This window comes from Mus pahari, chromosome 2 (assembly GCF_900095145.1).
Source record: "Mus pahari chromosome 2, PAHARI_EIJ_v1.1, whole genome shotgun sequence".
Taxonomy (NCBI): domain Eukaryota; kingdom Metazoa; phylum Chordata; class Mammalia; order Rodentia; family Muridae; genus Mus; species Mus pahari.
Window position 1 is genome coordinate 7,513,077 of NC_034591.1, and position 19,557 is coordinate 7,532,633.

The following is a 19,557-nucleotide window of genomic DNA, read 5'->3' on the forward strand; positions in this document are numbered from 1 at the left end:
CTAACCAGCCTAGACTCAACTGCTTGAAAATAAAGCAACCCTGATAGTTAAATTCTGAACGACTGGGAGATTTGGCACGGAATCCATCGTTCTCTCTTGCTGGTGTCGTGTTCTCCCGCCTAGCTTTGATGAAGGGCAATATATAACAGTAGCTCACAACACAGGTTATAATTACAGGAGCACCCCATGGCTTGTGTGTGTATTTAGGCCTGAGGCTAAAGGCCAAACTCACAACCTGCCCAGGGAAGCAAACAATGTTCTCTAACTCTTTAAGTCAAGCTTGCTAAAAGGGAATTTAGATGTAGCTAATTACTTAGCTTGGGACTTGTCAGGAAGGCCCAGGCAGTCCAATTTACACGTTTTTATAATAAGAGAATTATGAGAGCAAAGGTCTGTTGAGATTCGGCACTTTCAGCTGGTCTGCAGAGCAGGCATCCAGCTTCATGATGCATGGTTCACTGATTTTATGTATCAGTAATTCCAACAAATTTTCTTTTTAGAAGTTTAGTAACCGTTTCCATTTCAAATAGATAAGCTATTGGATGGGATAATTGAATAAATAAGCTCAAGAGAATGGGAAGAGGGAATGCAGAGTGTAGGCAGAGGGCTGGGGGACGCCACCCTTGGGAAGGTGCATGGAAGAGCAGTCAATGTGATGGGCACAGTGAAAGGAAGAAGGAGGGAGATCTAGGATGAACCACAGGGACTTGGAAGGTGATGTTTGTTGTGTGTAGTTTTAAAATCACGCTTTTCCAGGGACCATGGCTGCTACCGGCCGACCCCTCGCTCACTTTTGTTTCACCCAGCTTAGCTGGGTCAGAGTCGCCAGCACTGATCAGGCTTCTCTTTCCTACTCACTTTTGCTGGCTCTAGGATTGGCTGCCTGCCAGCCCCAATCAGGCCTCTCACTCTACCTGCCTTTGCTCCAGGAGTGGTTGCATTACCAGCCCACAGCCGAGGCTCTAGAATCCATGAATAAAGGACACGAAGACAGCCTTATTAGTTTAGAACTTGCCAGCTAGGCACGATTGCTGGGCTCAGAATCTCCTGCCTGGAAAGGCATGCCCTCATCAATTATGATCTCCTTTTCTTCTCCAGCCCTAAACTTAGTGGCTTGTATCAGCTAGCCCCCACCAAGATCCTTGACCCCGGCTTGTATTGAAGGCTGCAGGCTTTAGCTGCTCTGAACCTTATCTGACTGCTGCTTACTTCTCCTTCAAAGCATGGCCAACAAGCCCTTCTCTCTTTCCTTGCATCTGCCTTTTCCTTCTGTCCCAGATGGCTCCCATCTGTACCTTTTGCCCAGCAATTGGCTCCCAGCTTTCTTTATTGACATATCAAGAACCAATTATGGAACTATGCCTTAGCTACCGAACCTCCTCTTACTGATGCTATTTACTGAGATAAGACTAGTAACAGGCCTGTAGAGAAAGTAACAAGTTAATAATTACACATTCTAAAATTGAACATACTGCTTCAAATGTATCCTAATGTGAAGCAATAGTGCCTGTCAACAGCTTCAATAACAGTTTTAAGAGTCAAGTTTGACTATTTACCAGTTCCAAGACTTTGAGCACATAGCATAAACTTTCTAAGCTTTTGTTTATTCAGTAATGTGTGATGATAACAAGAGCGAGTGCCTATAGAGTTATTTTAAGTATCAAGTTACACAGTGATTGACAACATGATCGCCAGGCATTTGAACTCACAGAGACTGAGGCAGCACACCCAGGGCCTTAATGGCTCTGCACCAGTTGGGACACTAGAGCTGAAAGGAGAAGTGGACACCTATGCCATCCTTCCAGAAGTTATCGCTAACTAAATAACCACTTGCAAGTGAAAATTTATTTTTCTCCAAGGCACTCTCACTGGGGAAACAAACTACTCTTAAGGGTAGGCTGCATGCCGAGCAGTAGCTGGTCAACAGAAAATAAACTCAAAGGCATCTTTGGGGGTTCCTTGTCTCATGTGTACCCTGCATGCTCTATTTACCCTATATGAACTTTGCATATATTATGGCTTCTAGTTGAGTTTTTTTATGGGATATCTAAATGTTCAAATGTGTCAGTCTCTGTTTCTTCTCCCTCCTCTTGAACTCTTTTCCTTCCATTTGTTTGTTTTTCCTCACTCCAAAGTGTTAGTTTTTATTTTATCTTGTTTTGTTATTTTAATATTTTATTTATTTTAATTTATTTTATTAGTCTTCAGAAGTTTGTTTTCTAATGAGAGACATAAAGGGGATGGATCCTGAGAGGGTAGTAGGGAGGAACTAGGAGTTGACAGGAGGAACCCATAATCAGGATTTATTGGTTAAGAAAATAAAATCTATATTTTCTTTAAAAAGGGGGATTTAATATGTTTTGGAATAATTTAATATTTACACATTAAGGATAAGAACATAGAAAGGTAATGTGACATAGTCCCCCCACACAGACATATACACACACACACACACACACACACACACACACACACACACACACAGCCTGCACACACATTTTGTGTAACTTATAAAATAATGCTATAACATGTATTGATATAACTTACATAATATATAGTACATAAACATACATTGATGTTCTGTAACACTGAGTACATTTTAATGACTATTTACTAAGTGGGTTGCCGAGCATGTTGGTATACACCTGTGATCTCAAAAGGTGGGAGGTGGGAGGAAGAGGACCAGAAGGCATCAAAGACAATGATGACTACATAAGCAGTTCAAGTCACTCTGGGCTAGAAAAGACTGAGCCTCACTTAAAGGCAAGGAACCAAACGAGCAAGGAAGGGAGGGAGGGACGGAGGGAGGGAGGGAGGGAGGAAAAAGAGAAAGAGAACTGAAAGCAGAGGTTGCCCCTTTAGGGCTTAAAAAGCTCAACATTAAATGAGGTGTGTTTCACAGTGCTTTATGTGGTAATTGATTTTCCTTCTGAGCCTTTTATCGATGGAATGTGTCATTAAACTTTTTTAATTACATTTTAATTGTGTGTGTGTGTGTTTATGTGTGTGTGTGTGTGTGTTGTGTGAATGTGTGTGTGTATGTTTGCGTGTGAGAGTGTGTATATGTGTGTGAGTATGTGTATATGTGTGTTGTCACATATGTACTGTGTAGCATATATAGAGGTCAAAGATCAATGTTGGGGAGAGGTTTTGCCCTTCCACAGAGTGAGGCCTGAGGATAGGGCTCTGGTTGTCAGCATTTGCAATATTTACTGAGCCATACTTACCTACATGGTCATCTTCCAACGTCTAACAGTATTTCTATATATGCAGTCCAATGAGATACATTTTATGTGATTGGTTAAACTAAATGGATGATGTGAAGCATGTCTTACACAATGGAAGTTTAGAAACTTAAAAGTCTTGTGCTCTTCTGATTGTCTCAGGAAATGTACTGAATCATCAGTTAATTTCATTTTCTTTCCCTGGAGCTGATCGGGGAAGAAGACTTGCTTTCTTGCTGTGTCCTCCAAGAGACTACGGGAAAGTTATTCTCTTCGGTACCCATAAATACAAAAATTGGTGCTTCTCTTTGAAATGTATTTAAAAACAAAAGTCTAAGTAATTCTCAGTTTATCTAGTGCTATGCCATTCTCCTCCTAGGGTTTTATATATATATATATATATATATATATATATATATATCATAATTATATCATATATACCAGATCCACTTCTTTCTGTCTCTCTTTAGAAAACAAACAGGCTTCTAAAGGATAATAATGAAATAAATTATCTGTGTCCATCTGTTTGTCTATCTGTCTGTCTGTCTGTCTGTTTATCTTGTGTGTGTGTGTCTGTCTGTCTGTCTGTTTTTCTGTCTGTATGAATAACTGATCTGGAACAGAATTTAGTTTCCCTTTCCAGAATCTCATTTGATGCCTTAGAGTCAACAGGTTTGTTTGGCCAGTGGAAAATAATGGGCTTTTAGTGACAGGTAAATATCTGGAGCAACCATTATCTACAACCCTGCCCTGCCCTGCCCTGCCCAGTTCCCAGTCATTCCCCACTCACAGTTCGGAAGCATAAGGGCATTCTTGCTGGGACTATTTTCTATGTCTAGGATCCACTATCATTTTTCCTTAGGCAATTTCAAATAAACAAAAAAAAGCTCTTGTGTCTGAGCATGCCACATGACCACATTGAGACTATATATCCCAGTATTATTTTTAAATCCGTGAGTCTGAAACTATGAGACTATTTTAGTTTCTATCCATAGCTGCATGGCACTGAGCAAAGTACCTGGCACTTCTGCCATTATAATTCTGAATGCAAACCTGGATGATTTGTTGCAACAGACTTTCTCTTGTTTAGCCTTAGCTGTTCTGGAACCTGCCCTGTAGACCAGGCTGGCCTCGAATTCAGAACTCAGATATGTTTGCCTTTACCTCCCGAGTGCTGGGATTAAAAGCATGCACCGCTACTATCTGGTGCAAACTGTAGTTCTATGGCAGGTTTGGGGTGAAAATTCCATAAATAATCTGATCAAGTGACTAAATCCTCATTGACTCCTTTTCAACTATTAGGTGCCATTATTTGCATTAAAGCATGGCTGTTTTAATTTATGGAATACCAATTCCTAACCAGTCTCATTTCAATTGCTGTCACTGTTCTTCACTGGACTACAGTTCCTTGCAGGCTTGTTCAAAAAGAAGGGCAGGGGGATCTCAAGTGACAATTTAATTCAGGAAATAACCTGGTGTCCTTTGTCCCCTTTGCTTCCTGGCTTGCTTTCTATGTACCGGTAACAGGTGGTTCTTTCTTGATGTAAGAGCTGATCTGCTAGAACAGATCTGCTGTCCAGAATGCCTGCAGTGTGCGTTTCTCTCCTTACTGCCTAGGCTGAGTCATCCCCTCACTGCTGGAAGGTGGTGTTGTCATTGTTTGGAGACACAGGGATCATGGGGCTGTGCTCATTATGCATGCATATTTTTCTTGGAAAGTTCTCCAGAAGACGGCTTTCTCCAGAATATCGAAAGTCTGCCAATGTCATACTGTCTGTGGCCACTATTATAAAAATAGATTCTACTGCCAAAATAACTATGTTTCTTTCACACACAGTGTTTTCATAATAGTGAAAATGCTACAACAGGATATTTTTTTTCCTACACGTGTTAATATCTTTGAAAATGCACTGCCTTTTAAAAAACACTTTTATATCATTTAGCATTTTTTAAAAGTCACCAGTCTTAAACAGTGTGGTATACTTGAAAAGGCTTAGTTACATAAATAATAATCAGTCTGAAAGTGGAAATAGTAAGTACATAGCAAATTCCTTTTTTTTTTTTTTTTGGACAGTGTAGTTTGTTTTGTTTCTAAGACAGGGTATAACTAAATTCTCTATGTAGCAAAATTCAGATCTCCTTAATTTTCTGCCTCTTCTTCCCGGGCTGCAGTCTCAGAGGTTTGCACCACCATGCCAAAAAGCAGATTGATTTATTGATTGATTGACTGATTAATTAATTAATTAATTAAACTGCCTGTTTCTTTCCCAAGACAGGGTTAATCTGTGTAACCCTGACTGACCTGTAACTCGATCTGTAAAGCAGGCTGGTGTCATACTCAGAGATCTGACTACCTTTGCCTCCCTATACTGGGATTCTAGAAATGCTCCATCACCACAGGACTGCAAATTTATTTTTTATAGTTAATTGGAGACTGTGAAATAACAAATCAGGTAAAACATACTGCTACACAAGTGTCAGGAACAATATTTAGATTCACAGGACCTGTGTAAAGCCAGGCACAGAAGCACCATGATTTCAGTACTTCCTGTTGTGAGATAAGAAGTGGAGACAATTCTCAGATGCTCACAGCCCAGACTCTGTCTCAAACAGGGTGCAGGAGGAGGGCCGGTATCTGAGGCCATCCTCTGGCCTCTAAACATAGAGCTATACAGTCACAAAGTCAAACACACACACACACACACACACACACACACACACACACACAGATGTTCAAATAGTGAGAAAAATTTTGGGTTTATTAGCCTAGGTAAATTATTAAACTTAGGCTGGGAGTATGGCTCAGTTGGTAAAGTTCTTGCTGTGAAAGTATGAAGACCTAGGATCAGACCCCACAACTTCCATGACGCACAAATGCTACACATGTCTGTAATCCCAGCATGGACAAGATGGAGGTATGGTCCCTGAGCTTGTTGGTCAGCCACTATAGCAGAATTGGTGATCTCCAGGTTCAATGTAAGACCCTTTCTCAAAGAAGGAGGTGGAGCACAATTAAGGAAGGCATTTGATATAATGTCTGTCCTCCATATTTATGAGCACACATGTGTGTAGGCATCCTAATGAATAATTTCATACACATGTAAAAAGATACATGCATACACATTGAACACAAGAAAAACAATCTTTGAAAATATTGCTTGCTTTCTTCTTCCTTTCCTTTCTTCCTTTCTTCCTTTCTTCTTCCTTTCTTCCTTTCTTCCTTTTTTCTTTCTTCCTTTTCTCCCTTCCCTTCCCCTTCCTCCTTCCTTCCTTCCTTCCTTCCTTCCTTCCTTCCTTCCTTTCTTTCTTTCTTTCTTTCTTTCTTTCTTTCTTTCTTTCTTTCTTTCTTTNTTCCTTCCTTCCTTCCTTCCTTCCTTTCTTTCTTTCTTTCTTTCTTTCTTTCTTTCTTTCTTTCTTTCTTTCTTTCTTTCTTTCTTTCTTTCCTTCTTTCCTTCTTTCCATCCAAAGGCTGCCCCACTCCTGTCCCCTTCACAGAGTTCCTCTTTCTTTCATTCCTCCCCTTTGACTCTAAGATGCTACCCACCCCCACCCCTTCCCTGGTGTTCCATCACCCTGCTGCATCAAGTCTGCAGCATTAAGGGAGTCCTCTCCTACTGTGCTGTATTTTTGTAATGACAGTGACCCAGTCAAAATGCATTTCAAGCAAAATATTACTCCAATCCTTTGATAAAAGGAAAACCAAACGAAAACAAAAAACAAAAAACAAAACAACAACAAAACAAACAAACAAAAAACAGGCATAAAGTCTTCGGAGATATAACAGTGACCCATGAGTTAAGGCACAACACAATGCAGATGCTATGTGCTCAGTTCAATTTTATAGAGTTAATGAATGGGAACCCAACTGTTACCTGCAATGCTCTTGCTGACTGTTATAAATTTAAAAATGTCATTGTATTTCTTACCACAGGAACTCATATTTAAACTAGACATGCACAACCTGGAGTCTGGCAGACTGAAATGTCCCTTTGATCCTCAGCAGCCTTTTGCTTCAGTAATGACAGGTAAGATCAGTGCAAACAAGTCTTGTGTCTAGGAGAGTTTCTGAAAAGGCCTGTGTAGACTAAACCACATTTTCTGACTGAATTGAATAGAATATTGGATTAGCCCTTCCCCACATGTTGGTACCAGCCTCACTATATGAACGTCATTGTCTGTGATGTGAATAGGGTGACAGCATTCCTGCATGTCTGCTTTTTAATCAAATGTCTGACTCAATTCGCTCTCATATAAATGTACTTCTTTGTTCTAAAACTCTATTTACTCACCTGAGATTTTCTAATAGTCCCCTTTGACCCTCTTTGTACTCAGAAAGGTGCCACATATAGCATTATATAGTAGGCAAATGAAAAAACAACGAATCAAGCGTCAGAATATGGCTGTAAACTATCAAGGCATCTTCGCTCTTATATTTCAATTAATAGAAATGTGAGTGTTTAGTTTTTTTATGCCTGTAACCGTGTCAAGCTTTCTACATATCTTAAATTCTCATAGAAAAGACTGCCTTGTTGAAAGAAAGCACTGCTGTATGGTTTGAATTGTGTTCTATAGAACATCAGCAGGAGCCCTGCATTTTAAACATTGAAAATACGCCTTTGTTTTGATTGGTTCATGACTTCAGTCTCTTATTATGTAACTTGTCTATCAACCGTGTGAGGTAATGATAAGAGTGAAGTCCCATGACATTTTAATTTCCGCATAGTGAGAACCAGAACTTTTGCTTTGAAGTAAGTGTATGTTTCGAAGTTATACAACCCATGGTCATTTCTTCCTAGTAGATACTGTAGATAATTTGCATCTGTTAAGTGGGATGGATAAGCCCTTAATAAAAAAGCAACTCATTGTGGATATGCTGACCCTTCTTAGAAATCACTGTGTAACTCCAAAAATAAACATGCCAGTTTTTGGACCTAGACATTCAGATCAATATTATGGCTAGAACACACTTCTCTTTCTGACAAAATATTAGCATATTTGTAGTAGAAGATGTTTCAAATGATACATTGCTTTCTCTTCTCTAAGGCGTCTACAAAGCTTTTTATTGATGATCATTTGTTACTATATATTTAAATATTTATTTCTCATTGAAACCTTGGTATTTATCTGATATGTTAGAGAAATTTCTTTCAATGGTGGGGATGGTTTGCTACCTTCACTGAGTGTATATGCCACTGGGTTTTATTCCAATTTTTTTTTTCCTGTAGTAGCTGGCCACTGACATTGAGTTTGAAGTATCCCAAAGGGTTCAGTGGAAAACTATAAGACATAAGCAAGGAAATTAAAAAGTGTTTTAATCAGTGTTAAAAAGTGTCTCACATCCAGACAGTTTTGAAGATTTTGCTTCCAAAAGTAAGTTACATTTCAGTGGTGTTTTTGTTCTTAGCCATTACATAGATACTTAAGAAATTTAAATGATCTACACAGATTAGTCATTTTTCAATTTATTTTTGGGTGTAACCCAAAGAAGCTTCCTGTCTAAATCTCTTGAAATAGCAGAGTTTTAGCTTTCCAAAGGACAACACATCATGCTGCAGGGACAGCTTTCTTCCTGCCTCCCCTCCCCAGTGCTCTGACCAGCACACTGGCAAACAGACAGAGGACATTGATCCCTAACCCCACTCAGACTTTCTCCATCCTTATCTCTTTGCCTCCATTCCTGCTCTTTCTTCTTCTACATCTAAGTTTCTGTGTCCTCTCTCCTCCTCCTCCTCATGTTCTGTCCCTTCTCCCTATTCCACCCCTCCTCTCTTCTCACTCCTCTTTCTTTTTTTCCTTTCCTCCCTACTCTTCTTCTTGCTTTCTTTGATGGACCAAAAGTCTAGGATGCAGCAAGAGCACAATCTTCCCTTTGTTTATCAGCGCCTTAGAGACACGGTCATCTCAAGGAATGCAGCATGTTATAATTACCAGGAATGACTTCAGCGTTGAAAGCTCCCTTTCCGCAGGGGCTGGACAAAGAAAAGCTGTGGGCTGGGAGGTTGTGTCAGTTAATCAAATACTAATTTCACTATCCAGCTTTCTAGGCTCTCCTTCTGCTTATCAATGTTAATCGGGTTACTTCTTCACCTAAGATTTTCCTTCAGAATCTGTAAAACCTATGAAGCAATATGTTGTAGTGTTAAGCAGGCCATGTACTAGGTGTGTTATGGACATCTATGTCTGCTGTTTTAGCAGTCCCATGTTTGCTCTGTGTCTTGCAGATGAGCACCTCTACTCTGGAACAGCCTCTGATTTCCTGGGCAAAGACACCGCATTCACAAGGTCTCTTGGGCTAATGCAGGACCACCATTACATCAGAACTGACATTTCGGAACACTACTGGCTCAATGGTTAGAGATGTTTCTCTTCTGTTTGTTTTGACTTTGCTTTTGGAAAAAATGAGACGCTCATTAATATGCATCGAAATGTGTTTGATGAGAGTTGATTTAGTACACCACTTAGGAATAGATTTGAAGCTGGGCGAGGTGGCGCACACCTTTAATCCCAGCACTCAGAGGCAGAAGCAGGCAGATTTCTGAGTTCGAGGCCAGCCTGGTCTACAAAGAGAGTTTCAGGACAGCCAGGGCTAAACAGAGAAACCTGTCTCAAAAAACCAAAAAAAAAAAAAAAAATAGATTTGAAATGATTTCACATCAAATTAGACTAACCTCCAGAAACTGTATGTGTGCGTGTTTGTGAACAGCTAATAGTTACTGTGTCCTATAACCTTAACATATCTTTGGTACTCTTGTGCTCTAATAAAGATTTTTTTAAAAAAAATAGATTTTAAAAAGATTTACAATGTCATTTGAGACATTATTGTTTTAACACTTTAATTTTAAAGACAAGTAAAGTCTAAGTGTGAAAAATTGAGTGATTTGACCAACATCTCAAAATCTACCAGCTGTATAACCAGAGTTTAAGCTGTCAATCTGTGTTCTATGTTTTAATTACAAAGCATATTAGCAAAACAGAAAGGAGACTGACAGTGATGCTATCTTCTTTGTCATATTTAAATCGCATGCAATTATATATGCTTTAATAATTGCAAACACTGTATATAAGTTAAATAGTATTTCCATTTATTACCATGTTTTGGCAGAGATAAGTTTAATACTAATTTTTGGATGTTACAATTCTGTTTGGTTTTTTAAAAAGGACTCCAAGATTTTTAAATATTGATATAGGTTTGCCTGATTATTAGTATATTTAAATAATATATGGTATTTGTGGTTTAAAAAGCAGGATTTTTTTTTTTAATCTTTAAGGAATTAATGTGGTTATGACAGGGACTAATAGAAGACTATTTCACACAATGTCTTACTTTAGTTGATTTACAGGGGGAAATAACATAGTTTATTTAAACAGTCAGATCACATTTACCAGTCCCAGCAAAATTAGTGGCTTTAGAAGAGAAGGCCAAACCAGAGATTTCCAAGGGGGCTATCTTCCTATCTCTGAGTGTCCTTTGAACAGTGACAATATAAACAAAAGGAAAGATACTTTTTAAAACATTTCAAGAATCCTCGATTTGGCCTTTCTCCTTGTTTAGCTTTTTTGGGTCTGTGGAGCTGATGGGTATATTGGTGCTTTTTGGATAATACTACTCATGTCCATTTGGGTCTGAGTTACCTCACTCAGGATGATATTCCCAAGTTCTTTTCATTTGCCAGAAAAATTCATGATGTGTGTTTTTTTTTTATAGCTGAATAGTATTCTATTGTGTAAATGAATCAAATTTTCTGTATCTTTTCTTTGGTTGAGGGGCATCTGAGTTATTTCTAGTTTCTGTCTATTACAAATAAAGCTGCTATTACCATAGTGGACTAGGTCTCCTTGGGATATAGTGGAGTATTTGGTGGTGGTATATACAGATGATGGGTCTGGAAACCCCCACACTGGTTTTACTTTTTAATCAGGAAAATTGTGTGTGTGTGTGTGTGTGTGTGTGTGTGTTTCTTTTTCATTCTTTTAAAAGATTTATTTTATTTATATGAGTACACTGTAGCTATTCTCAGATACACCAGAAGAGGGCATCAGATCCCATTACAGCATCACCATGTGGTTGCTGGGAATTGAACTCATGACCTATGGAAGAGCAGTCAGTGCTTTTAACTGCTGAGCCCTCTCTCCTGCCCCGTGTGTGTGTGTGTGTGTGTGTGTGTGTGTGTGTGTGTGTGTGTGTGTGTGTGTGTGTGTGTGTGTGTGTGTCTGTGTGTGTGTCTGTGTGTCTGTGTGTGTCTGTGTGTGTGAGTGTTTCTTAAAGTTAACTAGTGACATACTAAAGACTAATAGACAGTGATGTGGACAGGAAGACCAGTCCATTGAGAAAATGAGTACAAATAAGAGGTAATAGAAACAAAAATAGCAAAGGTAGTTAGAATATGAAAATATGGAGCAAATCATAGGTGAGAGGGACAGTATTTCTTGGTGAATAGGAGCATAAACTGAGTTTAATATAGAGGTCAAGAGAGAAAAAAATGAGTATAGTAGAAAAGATGCATGGTAGGAATTTTCTTTTTTAAAAAATTATTTTATTAGATATATTCTTCATTTACATTTCAAATGCTATCCCAAATGTCCCCTATACCCTTCCCCTGCCCTGATCCCCTACCCACTCACTCCTACTTCATGACCCTGGCATTCCCCTGTATGGGGCATATAAAGTTTGCAAGACCAAGGGGCCTCTCTTCCCAATGATGGCCGATTAGGCCATCTTCTGCTATATATGCAGCTAGAGACACGAGCTCTGGGGGTACTGGTTAGTTCATAGTGTTGTTCCACCTATAGGGTTCCAGACCCCTTCAGTTCCTTAGGTAATTTCTCTAGCTACTCCATTGAGGGCTCTGTGTTCTATCCTATAGATGACTATGGTCATCCACTTCTGTATTTGCCAGCTACTGGCATAGCCTCACAAGAGACAGCTATATCAGGGCCCTTTCAGCAAAATCTTGCTGACACATGAAATAGTGTCTGCGTTTGGTGACTGACTATGGGATGGACCCCTGGGTGGGGCAGTCTATGGATGGTCCAATGGAGTACTACTGAGCTATTAAAAACAATGAATTTATTAAATTCTTAGGCAAATAGATGTATCTGGAGGATATCATCCTGAGTGAGGTAACCCAATCACAAAAGAACTCACTTGATATGCACTCACTGATAAGTGGATATTAGCCCAGAAACCTAGAATACCCAAAATACAATCTCCAAAACACAAGAAAATCAAGAAGAAGGAAGACCAACACGTAAATACTTCATTCTTCCCCAAAATAGGGAATAAAATACCCATGGAAGGAATTTTCTTAAGAATTAGAGGAGCTAACATTCATGGAAATTATTCAAGACAATATTTACTGATTAATAGTCAAAGTGACCAAAAACTTAACCTACCAGAATATGTCTAGATACTTTTATCATTATTCTATTCTTGAACTATATCAACTTACACACACACACACACACACACACACATTATCTATTTTATTTGAACATCAATACCTGTTTAAAAATTTTGATTAGCACTTAAGTGGGAACTTGTTAACAATATTTTTGTCATTCTAAGATTGGAATTGGTTTCAGGATAACCACCGCTGATATTATTCCTGAAAGCAAGAGAAATAGGAGGCAACATAGAAAGACTAAACCTTCTATGTTCCGGGGTTGGGAGTGGGGGTGGGGTGGGGTGGGGTGGGGTGGGGGGTTGGCACCTCTAATCCCAGCACTTGGGAGGCAGAGGCAGGTAGATTTCTGAGTTCGAGGTCAGCCTGGTCTACAAAGTAAGTTCCATGACAGCCAGGGCTATAGAGAGAAACCCTGTCTCATAACCACCTGTAATGAGATCTGACGCACTCTTTTAGTGTTTCTGAAGATAGTTACAATGTGCTTATTTATAATAATAAAATCTTGGGGCTTGAGAGATGATTCAGCCGGTAAGAGCACTGGCTGCTCTTCCAGAGGTCCTGAGTTCAATTCCTAGCAACCACATGGTGGCTCACAACCATTTCTAATTGGATCTGACACCCTCTTTTGGTGTGTCTGAAGAGAGTGACAGTGTACATTAAATAAATGCATACATACATACATACATACATGCATAAAATAAATAATTCTCTTTTTTTATAAATAATTCTTTACACATATATACACACACGCATACACACAAAAGACAAAAGAAAAAAAATAGAAAACTTTGCTTTTCCCCTATGTCTCTTTAACCTTTAACCTATTGACCTTCTTTCTTTCCTTCTCTCTTTTCAGTTAGCTCATCCTACCTCATGATCTCCACTGATATATGTGCTGTTTCCTGAAATGTGAATCCCCAACATTTCCCATTAAGTGGCCTAAAAATGTTTCTATGGGTTCCTACAAAAGCAGTGTAAGGGAGGAACAGTTTCGTGTGGCTCACAGTTCAAGGGCGTAGGACACTGAGGCAGCTGCTGGAGTTTTACCCGTAGTCAGGAAGCTGCAAGAGAAGGCTGCTCCCCGCTCCTCTGTTCATTTTAACCTGCTGGAATCATAGCCCAAGGCATGAGGTCACTCGCCGTTAAGTGGGCTGTCCTACTTTACCCTGATTTGTAAAACCCTCACGAGCAGGCTTGGAGGCTTGTGTGCATGCTGATTATTTATTCCAACGAGATGATAACCATCATACTTGGCCTGCTTTGGGTTCTTTAATGACCTTTCACTTTAATTGCATCTAAAAATCTGTAAGTAAAATTTTTATATCTTGTTTTGCGTTTGAACTGCCCCTTGGTGTCAGTTTCCTGATGTTATCTCTCATAATTTTCTTAGTTTCCTTCACCTGTTTGCCTTGAACTTATCTTTGATCCCTTCCCGTCCTTCAATTCCTTTATCTACTCTGTCAGTAAGCGCCTCTATTTCCTTCAAACCCTCTATTGACCTTGTTCTTTCTGCGGCCACTGTCCTCCTGTAAGTTTCAAGGCCTCAGAGAGGTTTATTGCCCCTATTCGATTGTTTACCAACTAATTTCCCTCACTTTCATCTCTCTTTTCATTTTTTTTTTATATAGCATACATGTTAGATGTTATCTCAGGCAATTTTACAGTGCAATTTTGTTTAATGACATAATTTTGAGAAAATTACTATTTGCTGGTTCCTCACAGGAAAACATTAGCAGTCAGATACTTAACTAGGATGTTCAGGTAAGATTGAAACTAAAGTAAATCTGTCCAGCTTGGGATGCTAAACTCTTTCCAGGGAATTCAGGCAATACAGGCGTGTTCTGCACAAGCAAGAGTTCAGGCTCTTATAATGTCTTCATATTCAGGTTACATGTCATGTATGCTCCATGTGGGGCTAAAGCACAACAAAGATGTAGGTCTGGTAATGAAGGGCAGAGCTACAGAGAAAGGGGGCCCAGATCAGCTGTAGGAGAGGTCAAGGCAGTCAGGGCAGGACTGAGTACATGGAAGCAGCTCATCAGCCTTTTGCTGAGGGAACGGAAAGCCAGAATAAAGAGACCGAACTGCTTCCAGAGACCCAATCAGTCAAGATTTCCTCAGTCCCTGGAAATCAGGCCAGAGCAAAGGAAGAAATTGCAGAAACTGGGTAACATTCTTATAATGAGGAGAGAACTGATGGGCAAAGGCAAAAACAATGGTTTTGTTAGGGACCATTTTTATCCTGTCATTAGAAATGTCCATTTTGTACACATGCTCAGAACATGGCCCAAAGACAAAAACTACTGGGATTTTCTGGCTGCATTAGGAAGGAAAAGGCCAAAGCACTGCTCAACTATTTTAATTGATGAAAATGAATGTTAACTTAGAATTTTTTTTTTTTTGTAACCTCATACTTCACAAATTGAGATGCAATGTTCAGAAGGGATATGCTTGGGTTTCCTGGCTTGTTCTAACTTGGTCTAAATTGGAAAGTTGATCCTTTTTCTTTTTTTGAAGTAGTAGTAGTAGTAGTAGTAGTAGTAGTTATGGGAATGAAAGCCACTTATGATTTAACTCTGGATTTGCCCCAGAGTGACTAGAACCAGAGGCTGAGCTATTTAAAATTCAGATGTAAACACTAGCAACCAATGATGATTTAAACTTAATATAATATTAGTAAATATCAAACGTGAGCTGCACGTCTGCCTCAGCGGTAGATTGTTTTCCTATGCATGTGATAAGCTAAATTACTTTAAGCCTAATAGAGCATTCAGTTAAGTAAAATATAAAAACAAATTTGATAATTCATTGGATATTTAATTGTTAAGATTATATATATATATATATATATATATATATGCAGAGCAATTATTTTTAATATGATGGTTATGAATTTTTTTAGGAGAATTAAGCTGCTGGCCACTCAGGGAATTTAAAATCCTTAAATATACACCAATGCTGTGTGCTTTACCCTATTTGGGAGCAGCCCGAATGAGAACAGCTAAAGTATCTCTTTTTCAGACTCTCTGTAGGGCCTCCCAGCTCCCTTCATGACTCAAGAACCAAATGTTGGAGTCTTCCTTGAAGTTACTTCTTAAATACGTTATCAGGATGCAGAGTAACACAGCAGAAACCCTGTGTGCAGTTCTCGGTAAAGCTTAGGCTGGTCTCACTCCCCATCAATATAAACTTTCCATGCATACAGAGTTAGGGCCACAGGGACAGGTCAGGGTGGTTACTCAAATGGGGTTGGGTTTCTATTAGACTCTCAGGATGGATCTACAGAATGTCACCACGTGGGACATGAAAACAAGTAATGAACCTTGGAGGCATGTGTTTTTGTTTTCTTCCTGGAGTAGCTGGGAACTTTTGTTTTAAATTTTCATTTTTACCATATTAGAGGGAATTTTAATTTAAAGTTTCTGTTGAAGCTCTCTGTTGTCTGTAAATTGTCCCACATGGAAGGAGATGTTAAAACAATTGGAAGACAACATAAGAAGAAATCAAAGACAATTAGAAAACCCTGTCAATAAAGTATACTAGGATAGGTATGATCGCCATGTGCAAAAGAAACTTGTGGGAGAAAGAACATGTTATGTTCTGTAGCCTAAGATTTTGTCATCGTCAATTGGCAGTGCCTCATGGTGTCATACTAGGAGTTTAGTTCTAAAAACTTGTAGTTTCAAACTCTGTCCCTATTAGGACATGTGTTTTAAATGCCAGGGGGAGGGGAGTTTGTTATAATAAAGCCCAGGTGTCTATTGCTATGGGTTTAAATTGTTCAATTCAACAACCATGCACTAATTAAATGATAGCTATTTTTACCCAAAATTGGCAGCCAATCAGGAAAGAATTTCTATCATAAAATGCTAACAACAGTCTTCTAAGACAAGACCTTGGTGTAATCTAAAAGAAAGAAACGCACTATTCTCAAAACTTGTATTTATTTTTAGCTTGTAATTATGTTTATTGTTTAAATCACAGAACAGAGCACTACTTGATACTCACTCTTCTTTTCCATAATTAGATTTCTTCATACACTAAGCAGTTGGCTTTGACTTACCCTCAAAAAATAAAAAATTTCTTCCAAAGCTTGTAAAAGAACCACACTCAATAAAAGTCAGTAATGACTGAATAACGCAAAGTCATGGATGTTGCATGTTTTCTGTTATCTAACAGTTAAAAGATCAGTGCTTGCAGCACTATGGTCATTTCTGCCATCTGTGTCAGGCAGAATTCCTGGAACTGGGCTGCTGTCACACTCTAGCTTTCTGTCATTTCAAGGGGTCTTCTCTGCCCACAACTGCATGTTTTCACTTTCAAAAAGATTACCCTCGTGTGTCTGCAGCAGAGCCTCAACATGTCCCAAATGCCTGCACTCTCCTCAGACCCTGTATATTCTACTCTTTATATACGGTTTGTTTATATAAATAGAGTGAAAATCAGTCAGCCCAAATCATCTCAGGTGACCATTCTCCCGACTCCTCATCTGACTGTCTTCCAAAACCCTATTCATTTATTTATAAGGTTCTCTTTCTTTCTTTTCTTTCTTTTTCTTTCTTCTTCCTTCCTTTCTTCCTTCCTTCCTTTCCTTCCTTCCATCCTTCCTTCCTTCCTTCCTTCCTTTCTTTTTTTCTTTCTTTCTTACTTTTTCCTCTTCTATTTTTTTTTTTTTTTTTAGACAAGTTCCTCTGTTTAACAAAGAACCGAGTTCCAGGCTGTCCTAGAACTCACTCTGTAGACCAGGCTGGTTTCAAACTCACAGAAATCCACCAACCTCTGTCTTCCATGTGCTAGGATTAAAGGGATTTGCCACTATGCCTGTTTTGCTTGTTTGTTTGATTAATATTAGAGGGGCTTACTGCATAACCCAAACTAGCCTAGGACTTACTATGCAGGGTAAGCTTGCCTTGAACTCATAGCAATCCTCCTGCGCCATTATTCAAAGTACTTGGATTGAGTAACCATTTTCAGCTTGAAGAATCTTTTTTTAAACAATTTCCTCTTTTGATTTGACCTGACTATTTGGTAGTTTTCTGTTTTGAATTATGAAATCCTCATGTTTTTTCTGAAGAAAAGATTATAAATTTTCCGTCTGCTGTTTGGATGGTTTGGGTTTTGTTATTGTTGTTGTTTATTTTGTTTTATTTTAAGATAGGTCCTCACCAGTAGCTCTGGCTGTCTTGGAAATCACTATGTAGATCCTGCTGGCCCTAAAACCACAGAGATTCTCCTGCCTCTTTCCGCTTCCACACTACACCTCCCATAACTGACTGCTAGGATTAAAGGCAAGTCGTACTATACCAGGCAAGAATGTGCATTTCACACCACTGATTTTAAGTTCTCATTAAAAACGTATATTAGTAAGCTAGAGACACAGGACAGCAATAATGATCACTCCCTGATCTCCCAAAAGACCTGGATTCTGATTCTAGCATCAGCATAGTAGCTCACAGGCAAATGTAACTCTTGTTTCAGGGATTCTGAGAACCTCTTCTAGGTCTGTGTGCACTATAAATGAATGCAGTGCACAGATATACATGCTATCAAAATATCCGTGCACATAATAAAATAGAATGTAATAGAGTCAAAGAGAATGGTAAATTTAAAACTAGGAAATAAACTAATGTCTGTTACCTAGATCCAAAAGTATACCAGCATTTCGGGAGTCGTTGTGATGCATGTGTAACTTTCATTGCTTTTATATTTAAGTTCTACAATCTATTATGCTCAGATTAATGTCCGTTTTAAGTTCCTGTATTTGTCTAAAAGAAGAGGGCCGATCATATTCCTATAATTTCTAAATAATTTGTGTTGGCCTCCTTTAAGCTCACTCTAAGTACTGAAGATTAACTTATTCATTTCTTGCTCTCTCTCATCCAGCCATACATTTTCATCACTGGCCAATGTTTATCTACAGAGTGCTCATAACCATGTCACTGACTCATAAATTCAGATGATTAAAAGCATCTTGGTTTTTATTTTTCAGTTAATGCGCACGTAGCTAACTTATGACTGCGGATTTTTATTCAGTGTTACAGCATTGCATTAGAGACTATTAAAATATTCTGTACAGTATTACCCATCCATGTTTTATGTCGGTAGGAATGTTTTCATTTTTCACACTGACACTCCTTTTAAGGTAACTGCAGCATCAGAACTTGTTTGCTTCAGCATTTTATTACATATGCAAATGTTTACCTACTCCAAATGAAAGTTGGATCCAGTTTTTATTGGTTAATTATTATTTCATCCTAGCAGTCCTTAGCATTAATACTAATGATTCATCTTCATTAAATTATTGAAGTCCTAGTCACACATACAGAAAAAGTTTATGATGTTTTCTATTATCTGTGTGTTATTTATTTGTTTAAAACAGGGTTTTCTGTAGTCCAAGTTGGCCTCCAACTTGCTACTTAGGCAACGATAATCTTGACCTCCACCTCCCTGTGCTAGCATTAGAGATGCCCTCCATGGCACTTACCTGCTAAGGTTCCTTTTAAGAAAATATTAAAATAACAAGTCAAAAGAGTTTTTTTTTTTTTTGTAAAGAGGATTGTTTCTACTTTTCTCAGGCCTAAAAATCAATTGTAATTTGTCAGTAACTAGAATCTTAGGCCGGTAGACCACACTCCAGACCCAAAACCTGAGTAGACATGTGATTGAGCCTTGACAATTTAAGATACCTTGAAAAGTAAGTTTTTCAAGTCTCATGTGCTTTTCTAAAAATAACTTCTAGGTATTTTGGGGGTCTTAACAAAAGCTGGATTATAAGGGATCTAAGAGTGCATTGTGAAGTAATAAGGAATTAAAAAAAAGAAGTTTGTTCATGCATTTCTCTCCTCTCTTTTCTTAGGGCATAAGGGATTGATTATGAGTCTAAGGGCTGTCTCTCTCTCTCTCTCTCTCTCTCTCTCTCTCTCTCTCTC

General features: G+C 38.7%; 1 protein-coding gene across 1 annotated transcript in view; it reads left to right on the forward strand.

The window, feature by feature from the left end:
- The window catches only part of Sema3d (semaphorin 3D), a 182,926-nt gene that overhangs the window by 111,576 nt on the left and 51,793 nt on the right, over positions 1-19,557 (forward strand). The window contains exons 6-7 of the mRNA XM_021190341.2: positions 7,156-7,249; positions 9,446-9,574. Of these exons, the coding sequence (XP_021046000.1) occupies positions 7,156-7,249; positions 9,446-9,574 (223 nt within the window). The remainder of the gene's footprint in view (positions 1-7,155; positions 7,250-9,445; positions 9,575-19,557) is intronic.